General features: G+C 42.3%; 1 protein-coding gene across 1 annotated transcript in view; it reads right to left on the reverse strand.

The window, feature by feature from the left end:
* The window catches only part of tmtc2b (transmembrane O-mannosyltransferase targeting cadherins 2b), an 84860-nt gene that overhangs the window by 19986 nt on the left and 52550 nt on the right, over positions 1 to 12324 (reverse strand). The window contains exons 3-7 of the mRNA XM_044036029.1: positions 6355 to 7201; positions 4925 to 5039; positions 4437 to 4522; positions 3007 to 3191; positions 2208 to 2286 (exon numbers count right to left, since the gene is read on the reverse strand). Coding sequence (XP_043891964.1) covers positions 2208 to 2286; positions 3007 to 3191; positions 4437 to 4522; positions 4925 to 5039; positions 6355 to 7201 — 1312 coding nt within the window. The remainder of the gene's footprint in view (positions 1 to 2207; positions 2287 to 3006; positions 3192 to 4436; positions 4523 to 4924; positions 5040 to 6354; positions 7202 to 12324) is intronic.

Below are 12324 nucleotides of genomic sequence, written 5' to 3' on the forward strand. Positions count from 1 at the left end.
TCTCCTTCTTTTTTCCTCTCTCGGTTACGCTGGCACACAGAAACACACACAGTGACATCAGATACATGTGACCAATCAGACTGATATAAAAGTATTAAGTTCTTGTAAACAGTCATTTAAATAAATATTTAAATGCATGGCCGGGGGAAGCCAGATCTGATCATGTGGTCCAGGACAGATGTTGATACCAGATTTGACGGGGCTTACGACATACTCATTGCTCCAGCAATGGTTCACATTGTCTACTTTCAACCTTTTAATCTAATGAAATAAAACACAAAAGAAGAAGATAAAATCAGAGGTTTAGAGGTGAGTCGACAACACATTCCCTCACACTCCCTGGTCTGTGAGACATCATCCGATACCTCCCCCCACCACAGAATGTGACCCTCTGCTGGCTCACACCTGAAATAACAATGACCTCTCTTTCATGGCCATCTAATAACACGTCTATTATTGCAAGACATTGACAGCATTGGCTGGTAATTGGACACAACACAGTTAAAATCAACTTTATGACAGATTCGGGAGTCAATGCAAGACAGGTGTTAAACATTTCACCAGAATTTTCAGTCGTTCTTATGACGAGAAAAAGGACAGGGCAGGTTGTTTGGATTAAAACGGACTGAAACTTTAATTCCGCTAGGATTAGGACTAATCACCCTCTTGATAAGCAACAGGTGTCGCCCAACTAATTACAACTGGGGAGCTTTTAATCGGAAAACACTTCCTCCGAAGAGAGCGACCGCAGTGTAAAGTGATACCTATCTACATCCTCTATTGGCATGTAAGAAACAAACTTTAAGATGTCACTTCCTAAAAACACGGCTCAAGGATTACGTCTTTTCCCCTCTAGATAAAAAAGTCATGCCTGAGAACATGCTGTTTTTTTTTTTTAAACATCCCCATCAGTGCAGCATTTGTCATCAATTATTATCCATAAAGAGCAAATTGATTATGAATATCATATAATGTAAGGTTTGCAATATTTTTGGCGGCCAAAAACAAGAATTGGGACTTAATCATTCAGGATTTCGATAAATAAAAGTGAAAATGAACTCAAGGCATTAATATATATTTAAAATATTTGACTCGGTGTGAGATTAGCATCAACATCAACGTGGAATTAGAAGTGACACTGAATCCACGGAGCTGAAAAGCAGCTCATTCCTCAGCCCATGAGAGAGTGTTTGAGCCACACCAGCATGTTGCAGATTACTCCCGAGTCTTTACTCTGATGAAAGATTCTACCTCTAGGTGTCTGACAAACAGCAAAGAAGCAGCACAGTGAGCAAAACTGGAAGGGAAGAGATGCAAGCAGGTGTGCCAAATGTGCAAATCACTTCAGTGAGGAAACAACGCTAAGCTGCACAAATCACAGCTCACTGGCTCGGCGCCCTGTGTTACAGTTGCAGCCGGGCTCCTTAGCGGTGAGTGAAGCTTTCATCAACATTTTGACATAATCTCAGTGGCTCTGTCAAACTCCATTTTGCCAACACAGAAGCAAACTCGTGGCACGACCAATTTTGAATTACAGACCAGGATCCAGGTCTGTTGAAGTGTGTAGCTGCCCGTGTGTGTGTGTGTGTGTAAAGGCAGTGTGAGAGAAGAAGAAAAAAAAAAGAGGAAAAGCAAAGAGCGTGCAGCTATAATGAGCCTGCACCAGCTGTTCTCCAGCTGCAATCCAGCAAAGCAAATTAACGCAGTGTAAAATGATATTGTAAAGCTTGCTACTGTTTAGTGCAAACACTGTGTGGCAGCGCAAACTAAAATCACGTTTCTTAAATAAGGAGTTCCCTGATAAAAATCAATATGACACTTATTTTACACATTTTTATCAACAACCACATATCTTAACTCTGGCTTCACCTCAACTGTATGGGTCTGATCTCAAAGAAAAGACCATTGTGTCGTTTCACCTGTGTACTTGTACTAGAACATGTTCCACATGGGAAGATTTCGGTTTTAACAGTGGTCCTAATTGCAAATAGTCCTTTCTAACGCACACTGGTTTACCCAGCAGACGAAATAAAAATGCTCTTTGTTTTAGAAGAGACTCGGAACAACAAAAGATGTATCCAAGAATAGTGAACACTTCTCCAAGCAGCGTCCACTTCCCGTCAGTCGGACTTTCTGTTTTAACTTCCACACGATAAGAAAAACACGAGTTTTAATGCTTGTGGTGTTGAATCAAAAGCAGCTCTCACCCATCATGTTGTAGAGGCTCTGTGGTGCAAATTGTCTTGGCATTTTCTGTATTGCTTCTTTAAACACCGAGAGGGCCTCCTGTGAATGAAGCAAATAAAAAAGAAGTGGGTGCGGGTGTTTGCATTAGCGAGCAGAGAGACCCCAGAGAAACTGGCGATGGGGTAACAAGTCATTCCTCCCCCTGCAGCCGAGGCCCTGACACTGTGAATGCGCAGCGTGGAATTGGGGGTCGCAGGGAGGCCGGTTCATACAGATCAGAGCGGAGCGGGTTTATCCTCATCGTCACGGCTGTTACGACGACCACATACTGACTCTAGAATGCACACAGTTCACCTTAGAACACTTTAAACCATAGTCGGAACTAACTTTACTGCTGAAACAAATGGAAGTGGGGGTTCGCTTCTCCAGCAGGCCAACTATTTATAAAGACCTCTACTGACTCTGCACTTCTCCTGCTTTATTCCTGGTTGAATCAGCAGCACTGGTGCTCGGGTATATAAATAACTAATAATATAAATATGCACTGGGAAACCAGTAACCACGGCCACCACTCTATAGACTTTAGGGACCTGAAAGGTAGTAAATTTGTTATAAACTGCCTTATATTTATCTGAGCAAAAGACAGTGTCCCCTATGACACTATGAAACATTTCCATACTAACTAGAGCATCCTCTCTGTGTCCCATAAAAAAAACAAAAAAAACTGTCCGTTTTATCTTAACACACTAGCGAACTCGTGTTGTATTTAAATATCAACATGCATGGACATATTCTGAAGGAAACACGTATTTACTGTACCTCCTGATGTCCCTGCTCATGGAGCAGCTTGCCCAGGTTGTATAAGCAGCTGGTGACCGAGCTCTTGTGGGCGTGGGGGTCCTTCAGGTTCTCATCTGGGATGTCGGCACAGGTAAGAAAAGTGCGTTTGGCTTCGTCGAGGCGACCCTGGTTCATGAGGACGATGCCCGTGTTCAAGTAAGCCGCTGTAAAAGAGCGTGTGTATTTATTTTTTTAACCGCTCAGACTTCTTAAAGAGCACACTGAAAGGGAAAGGTCTGTACAAATGTGTGTATTACATGGCCTGTAACTCGTGCCCGCGTCCTGTGGGATTCTTCGACTGTTTGTTAGACGTGCTTTCAAGTGACTACATCATTAGGCGACATCTAATGATCAATTTGCAGCTGGAGTACAATACGTCTCGACGGACCTGCGTCTCTAAACAACTCCCCTGTTCAAGACCGGCTGTTTCAAAATCCAGTCAAAAGGACTCAAACTGCTTTCTTTGCCATACAAAAGGAAATCCGATACCTTCAAATCATTTCACTCCACCTCCTCACACCTCACGGTCTTATCTCGTACTACCTTCAATGTCTCTGTTGCACGCATCTGCACTGACACTGGGGAACCTCAGACAGACAATAGAGTGTGTTTTTTTCAATCTAATTGGCCTTCTAAAGTGATTTCCTTAAAAAAAAAAAATCCAGTTAACACTCAACTAGGCAGTGAGTAATGGTGTAACCTTGAAAAAAAAACACTTAACTGTCACATTCTTATTCCCCCTTTAACATGCCTGCCGCTTAGGGTAATTAATTAACTCTGTTATCGGCTGGAACAGATTGGATAATTGCACGCTGAATGGAAGATTTTCTAGTCGAACCACGATCTTGATTACGTCTATAATTAATCCAGGGGAAAAGGAAGAGACATTTAAGGTTCTTTATTTGTCTGTCATTGACTAATGTCCGGAACAATGGGGAGCTAATTTATTACATGATCACAAGATTGTGAGCAATTTGCTCTAATCGGGGAGCAAACCTGCTGAAGGTGATGACGAGTGAGTGAAACGTTTAATTCTCTGAGACGCAGAAAACAACAAATAGACCTCGATAGAGACACTGAGAGGCAAAGAGGAGGGGAAGATGCATCAAAAACAAGAGACAAGTCGTATGTTAAGACAGTAGGGGAAATAAAAAAGCAATAGGAAAGCCTTGGCCTGGATTCATAATAAATGACATAATGCGGTAACCTGATCTGTTGACATGACTTGGCTCTGAAAGCTTTTCAGACAGCTGTGTGGAAGGTTTAATTCAGCCGTATACCGACTGCCCTTTGCCACCTATTCCTCTCCCTTCACATAACCACAGCAAGTGCTCACTGTTGCCTGGACACAGCACAGCCACAACCACAAGCACTGGAGATTGTCAATAAAAAAGAAGAGCTGTACTTACAAGCCAGAGTTGGCCGACTACCAATGGCCAGCTTATAATAGTGGAGTGCCTCTGCGAACTTGTTGCTTTCCTGTAGCAGCAAACCACTGGAACAGAGAAAAGAGTGAGGACGGCGGGGGCTGTTTAGAGCTTAAAAATCTCAAAAAAGAGGACATGTTTCAAGTTATAAGCTGGTGAGTTTATGCAAGAACACAAGCAGCTGATAAAACTGGGGGAAAGGAGTGAGGTGGGGGATTTAGAGCTGACAAAACCACAGACAATTGAGCACACTGTAAGTACTGGCTTTGGAAGTTTTTGCATTTTCTCTTCAGGCTTAAAAAAAGCACCAGTAAATTCCCTGTCAGACAGCGAGCGCGCTCTGGGGAATACAAAACGTTTCCTCTGAGAGCGCAGCGCTGATCAAAGGACACACATGAGACGCAAGACACACATTTGTTAACGTTTGAAATTTAAAAGTAGGAAAACAGAACTAAAAACTGCAAACTCACAGGTTGTACAGCATGTCAGCCATGTTGCTGCGATAATAGAGGGCATTTCTGTAGGCCACTTCAGCCTCCTCCATCTTGCCCTGGCTCTTCAGGACATTTCCAAGGTTGCCCCATGCTGAGGTCACAAAAAGACAAAAGTTAATCAAACCGAAAAGGGGAGAAGAAAAAAAACCTCTCCTTCTTCAGAGCTGCGAACGTCTTTTGTCATGAGCAGACTTGCACTTGACACGACACAAGATGTGTGCTTAACATAAAAATGGCTGAAACGCTGGGAGAGCTTTGTTCCGAAACCACCTGTCATTTCTTTCAAGCCCGTGTGAAAAGAGAACCACCACGGTGCTATTGCGTGGCTGATGGGATTACTGTTGAAAGGCACAACAGTAACTGACAGGTGATAATGTCATGTGTGAGGAGCTTTTGTAGATTTTGTTCGGAGACGGAGAGACAAATAATGAAGACATTAAAATGAAAGATTTGGCTGAGCGTAACGTGACTGCAACACAGGGAAACAAACGGACCCGTCATGCCTGATGTTTAGCATCCAGAGCCAATGCAACACGTCATCAGTCATTTGTTTTAAAGGTCATTTCAGAGAGCACAACCCCCCCTACAAACAACTGTTTTTATGGCAATTACCCCTGCTACTGAAGATGCAAGAATAAAGACGCATTTGCATATGTATTTATGCACAATTATGACAATAATGTGTGGAAGCACGGAGACATCTCCACAAGTCATAAAGTATTAAAACACGCAGTGTGCCTTTCAGCAATGACTTTACTTCCCTGGTACATCGTCCTCAAGAGAATATTCAGTATAAACAGGGCAGGCACAAAAACATTCAACTGTGCACCCAGATGCATTTATGAGGTTTTATGGCTTTACAGTTATTTTGTGCATGCACTTTTAAAAACAATCCAATGAGTGTGTCTACGTCTGAGGCTGGGTGTCACTCAAATCTCATATTTGCCTTAATGAACGGGAGTCGGGGACATTGCTGCTGCTGCTGCTCTGCTCGGCGGCCGATGATCTGCCAAAACAAACAGCTGTCATGCCTCAGCTCCACTACAGAATCTGAAAGGGAAATTAGCTAACACAACATGTCCTGTTGTTGTGTTTTTCCCCCTTGCCCCCCCCCCATAAGGTCTGAGACTGTTGCTTTAGATAGAAATCTATGACCTTGACTATAACGGCTACATATTTTTATCTCTTGCTGGAGGTGTAAGTCAGTGATGGGTGACGGTGGCCTTCCAAGTGTGACTGTGTTCCCGGTTTTCATCAAACAGATTGGACGAGTGTGAAACTGATTAAAATGATGTGTTTTAACAAACTGGATTTCCTGTGGTATGGCTCAGGCCCAATCTCATTTCATATTTATTAATACTTTTGGACTAGTTTGTGTGATCGTGTGCATCCACGGCGGGCCTTACCTTTCGCAGGATTCACATAAATCCCTGACTTGTAAAGCATCTCCTCATTCTTCCAGTCCCGGTTCCTCAAAACAGTTTTGACACCAAACAGAAGGACGAGGGCAGCGCTGCAATACACCAACATCGTCCTGAAGGACCGGTGCCTCAGGCGAACGTACAAGGACCTCATGCCCACTGCTATCAGCAGGCAAAAGCCCATGCTGGGGATGTACAGAACTCTCTCTGCTATCACAAAACCGACATAGAAAAACAGATTTGTAGCAGGGAGGAATGGGATGGCCAACAAGCCCAGAGAAAGCACCACAACATTTTCTGTGGTGGGCAGTGGAGTCCTGATCTCAAAGTGCTTTTTGGTACCATTTTGTGCACTGCTACTGTGAGTGCCTGTGTGAGAGTTGTTCATATGCTCATGATTGTTATACTGGTAACTGTGTCCATTACTGTTTCCATTTTTGCCATTAGTGTAGTGATGCGCTTTGCCGTTCGCGTCCTTGCTCTTAGCAGCGCGGTGCGTCCACAGGCCAAACCAAGCCAGCAGCAGTAGACCAAGGTAGAAGACGACTGAATAAAAGTTCCTCCAATCAGTCAGGCTCCTGATCAGCGGCAGGGCGTCCATTGACCAGTCAAAACTGAGCATATCTGGACAGAGGAGAAGCCAAAAGTTGACGGCCGGTAGGTAGAAAAACGTCAGCGTTCTGGTGAGGAGCGAGGGGGAGTCGGCCGCCGGGTTGTCAGAATTGGAGAAGTTTGGCGGTTTGTTGCCCATCCAGTAGAAGCGGCAGGCTAACAGGACGGCTCCCCACGCTGCCAACAAAAACACATTCAGCAGCAAGTGGACGTTCTTTCTCTGAAAGACAAAACAAACACAGGAAAATAAGACCGAAGCCCTAATAAAACTGGATATGAAAAGAAAGCTGTCAGAAAACAATATACTGCACTTACAAGAGCATTTAGCTTATAAAAATAGCCTTCTGGGTGGCTGTAATTTGCTTTGAATTGTCTCGTCTTACACCCCTTCAACTCTAAAGAATAAAGTAGGTACAGAGCTCCAACTACAGCTGTATAGTGCAGTGAGTGAGTAAAGTAGCTTTGTTAGGTGATTCATCAAAGTTTTATGTTGGCTGTTTTGTTCCTTCTGGAAGCAGGACTACATCCGTGTGATTTTTGTTTCGTTACCGACTCTACTAAACACTTTCACGAGGAAAAGCAACACATTAACACCTTTTATTCAAACCAGAACATTCACACTCAACAACTGCGTTGACGACGGAGACCATCACTTTCCATCCGGGCACATTTTTCCTCCGTTGGCCTCTACAGACGCATCCAGACAAACACCACTTTGCAAACCCAAATGCATCACAGCCTTAACGTCTTCTGCCATGTTTCGCCACAAGCATGTTCCCCTGCTGCAACCCACTGACCTTCCCTATTGTTTTAATGGCGGGGATTCAACTTAAAACTCTTAAAAATGTTGAGGTTTCCCTAAAATCCGCATCAGAAGCATGCATACTGTGCCCTTGAGACTTCCATTATAAACTTCAAATGACCAGAAAAAATATTAAAAACCACAGAAGGCAAAAAGACAATTGAAATCTGAGTTATTCAGCAATACTTTTCTTTTCTATTGGTCTCCAGTCTTCCAGGGAATCATATGCATGGATATGCATCACACACAGTCTTTTTCATTATTTCAATTTACACCAAATACATCACTGGCTATCCTCACAGTCCCTTCATACCAATACATTTGATGTTTGTCCACCTCCAAAGGGCAAAAACATGCCTTTATCTCTGACCATAAATGTCACGACACCACTGCTGCGAGGGGTGCAATACTGATTTCACCACTTTCACCACTGTCATTTACAGACTACATGCATGAAGAGAGGCTTCCGGAACGTGACTACAGGGGGCAACAGCGTCTAAATAATCTGCAAACAATATGCTAGAATGGGTTAAATAGGGACAGGGGTTCAATCAAAAATCTCGTACAGTTGCTCTTTGTGGCTGAGTCAGAATGTTTTTTTATAACAGAGCAACTTGAAAAACATTATTCAGCCTCCCCAATTAGATATATATATAGTTCTTGGGAGCTTTGGGAAGCTGTACCACAATGGAGAATTGAATATTGGTGCAACAACCCGAGCCATTTTTGAAAATTTCACAGGCATAAAATTAAAACCGGTATAAGGTCAGCTGCCAAAACCGTCAAGGGAGACCTGACAACAACCCATGGCGCTCCAGTGTTTTTGTGAGGATATACTACTGCTGAAGTAGTTGTTCCATCGCTCGGCAACAAAAAAAAAAAAAGGTCATGGTTTCAATCCACATCACCATCTCTCATTAATCGGAGCGACTGCCAAAGGGGTTCTGTCAGAAAAACGGGAGAAAATGTGAGCTGGAGACAGAACAGAGTAAATCAAAAAAGATGGAAATTGAATGTAAGAACAAAATTGTGAGGGAAAATTATTCTCAGATGCTGTTAAATAAGACTATAATAAGAACAGGAAGTGAAGTTGCTGTGCAGGCACTTCACAGATGACACGCTTTAACCACTCATCCATAAAGAATCTATCGCTACTGAAAATGCACAGCGACAACAGTCCAGCATAAAATAAGATACCAAAGCGAAGCAGTACACAGATATAAATATGAAACAGGTGACACTAATTTTAAAACGAAAACAAGCGAAAAGTCAGATCGGAAAGCATGTGGGTCACAGAGCCAGATATCAAGGCTTGAATGATACCGTCATTTCCTGTTTAACTGATGTTAATACCACGTCTATGTGTACGCTTAAGAGCTAGATAGAGATAGCTCCTTCAATGTAGATTCAAATAGTTCTGTATTTTTGGGAAACATCACATTTACTCAAACTCATACCACTCCAGTATCTGTGCTATAATTATGAAGCTCTGTCAGGCTGCCAGGAAATGTACAGCATGTCCCAAAATATACATTATAATAATAATAATGATAATAATATATATATATATAGTATATAAGGATCATTCTGTGTCAAATCAGACAGAATCCAGGACAGTGTTTTATAGAGCAGGGCCAAGGATATTTATATTTTAACTGGAGTGTCTAAAATGAACATACTGTGTATGAGTAAGCATCCCAAAAATAAGCCCACCAGTCAAAGTACCACACTCACTAAAATCAGTCATGAACTGCACATGAACTCTCAGGACAGATGGATGGCCATCATCCACTTCGAATCTCACACACACACACGGTTTCAATGTGCTATTTCATTCATCCCCTAAAATCACTGGAGCGGATACACTGAGGTCCTGAGGCTGCTTTTTAATCTAAGGAGGTGAGCTGAAACTTTACAGCATGAAGTCGACTGAAGTGGACCTATACGAGGCCCAGGGACTGCACTTTGTACAGCCTTTGCCAGAGAGGCTTGTTGAGCAGTGTTAATATATCCCAATCACTGACTTCAGGGAGTCCAGGTTGGATTTACGAGGCCCTCGTAGAGGCTCTCGAGACAATTCTCTGGCCCAGGCAAGCTCTTTCAAGACACCACATTGGTGCTAACTCAGAGAACAATGCAGAGCAGACTGGAAGGAAAACTTTGTCTATGTTTGGAAAGAACAGGTCAACTAAACATTCATTGCTAGGTGGACGGGGCACCGTGCCGGGTTCTCAACCAAGACAACACCCGAGGTCGTTTTAAATGAGTGATTGGCTGAGCAACGACGTTTTCTTGCTGTAGAGCGCTAATGTGGCACAAGTACAATACACACACACACACACACACCTCTCATAGTCTTAAAGCATTGCTGCTGATGACAACCTGGCACTTCTCCCTCACATATTCAACCTGACACTGTGAGAAACACACATTTCATCCAGACTCTTCCCACATGCGGCATCCACTCAGACAACGCGGCCTTGATCACATCCACATGTTGACACCGGGGATCGAGGCCATGTTTCATTTACAATCGTGTGTTTTATTTGAAACATTAAAAAAACAAAACAAAACCAAAAAAAAGTCCTTCAATTGCACTTGCGCGCACATTTATAATCCCGATGATCCCTCTGTGTGCTTGTTCTGCCAACTTCTCTGACACTGCAGGGAGAATACACTCGATGACACAAAAAAAACAGGAAATGCTCCGTAACATTTTCTCGGGGACACAATGAATCTCGTGTCCATTATGTCGCGGATAAACCAACATATGCATCCTCCTTACGGTCAAATTGTTTTCCATTCAAGAGCATAAGCTCAGTTACCAGCCAGGCAGCAGCTTCCTGGATGTCATTGCTCTAATATGTAGGAAAACTGAGGCATTCAAGCTTTGTGTCTTTTGACTATAATTAATCCAGTTTAGTTTAGAGATCAATGGTGTAGCACAACCCCCATAAGAGGCACGGGGTTGATGTATCCCCCCCCCATTGTGTTTCAAGCACAATCAGTTCAGAACTGAAACAATTAAGCCTTTATAGGCCAGGCGTATGAATAAAATATCCTTGGAGATGAAATGCAAAACAGGCCAAATAAGAAATCCCTATTTGTGCCTGTGCCGACCCCTTTCTGCCTGCACACTTTGATTACGTTGAATTGACTCGAAAGAAAAAGTCAATTTACTGTAAAAGGTTTTTTTTTTTTTTACATCCACTTGAGTGATGTGACAGAAGCCTTGTGGCAAAATAAAGCGGGAAAAAGCTTCAAGCGGAAAGTAATTAATTAGTTTGGTCAGAACAGCTCTCTGTTCTCTCAGAACACGGACTTTTTTTTTTATAATTGGCGAATGAATGCCATTTTAAAAGGGCAGTTTAAGAAGAATCTACGACATGACACGTTGAACAAGTCCATCAGACAGCAGAGCTGCGACTGTCTCTCAGTAGAAGCACCAGAGCACATCCTGTGAAAACAGAAGTGAAGTGTGCGTGACCTATCGCCTCCTCTTCATCATCTCAAGATCAACTGGGATCCTGTTTCACATTTACAGGCTTCAAATTAAAGTGAAAATGCAAATTCGCAGACTACCAGATTGCCTTTTAAAGAGTTTGCAAACATCGCTGGGAAGGTTTGACGGATTAATACACAATCACAACGTGTGTGTTTTGCCTCTTGACTGTTGGATCAACTCATCGAGCCTGTGGCTGATGAACCGCAATCTATCTTGTTTCTCTCCGCGTTATCAGCAGCAGCTGTTGTGATTCCCTCCTCTGAGACAGTCAAGAACCTTTGGGTGTAAAACCTGATTGTTAGCAGGCAGGACAGATAAGAGACCCAGCGATTCACTTCCTAACAATGTGTAATGGATTACAAACAGCTGGCTCGTGTTTTTGAAATGTGGCTAATCTGACATTTTGGTTCATAAATTTACCGACTGGAAAATTCGCTTTTTTTATATGATTCTATATCAAATGCTAGCTTCATTTAGCGCAATAACTGGAAACAGAGGGGTAAACTCAATGAGAGGAACTAAAAATACATTTCAAAATGCAAAATAAACACATTTTATTTGTTTATTTTAAAGTAAAAAAAAACAGCATTCATACTATACTATGATAAATTAAACATCAAGCTACTAGGGTAGAAGAACTAAATTGAGAGTGGCATCATCTACTGCCACATCCACTGCAGAAGCACAAACCCAATACATTCATTTCCCATTTCCCAATGTTGATTTCATTCATTTAAAGTGGTATTAGACAACTTTGGCTTAAACTCATTATTATATTAAAACTAGGGCTGTCCGTTATGCAACTGAATCAAACACTTAGTCAGGATGTAAGAAAAAAAACAAACCACAAAAAACACATTGTCTATATTAACTTTTAAAAAAAACAAAAACAGTTGTGAATTGCAAAGTAGCAGAATCTTAAACGTGATGAAAATGCAATTAATCATAATTAAGAGGAACACAATTGTTTGGCAGCCCTAGATAAAACTGACAGAGGAGATTAACAGAGAGAGAAAAAACACACCAACCAAATACT

Source organism: Solea senegalensis, linkage group LG10 (assembly GCF_019176455.1).
Source record: "Solea senegalensis isolate Sse05_10M linkage group LG10, IFAPA_SoseM_1, whole genome shotgun sequence".
NCBI lineage: Eukaryota > Metazoa > Chordata > Actinopteri > Pleuronectiformes > Soleidae > Solea > Solea senegalensis.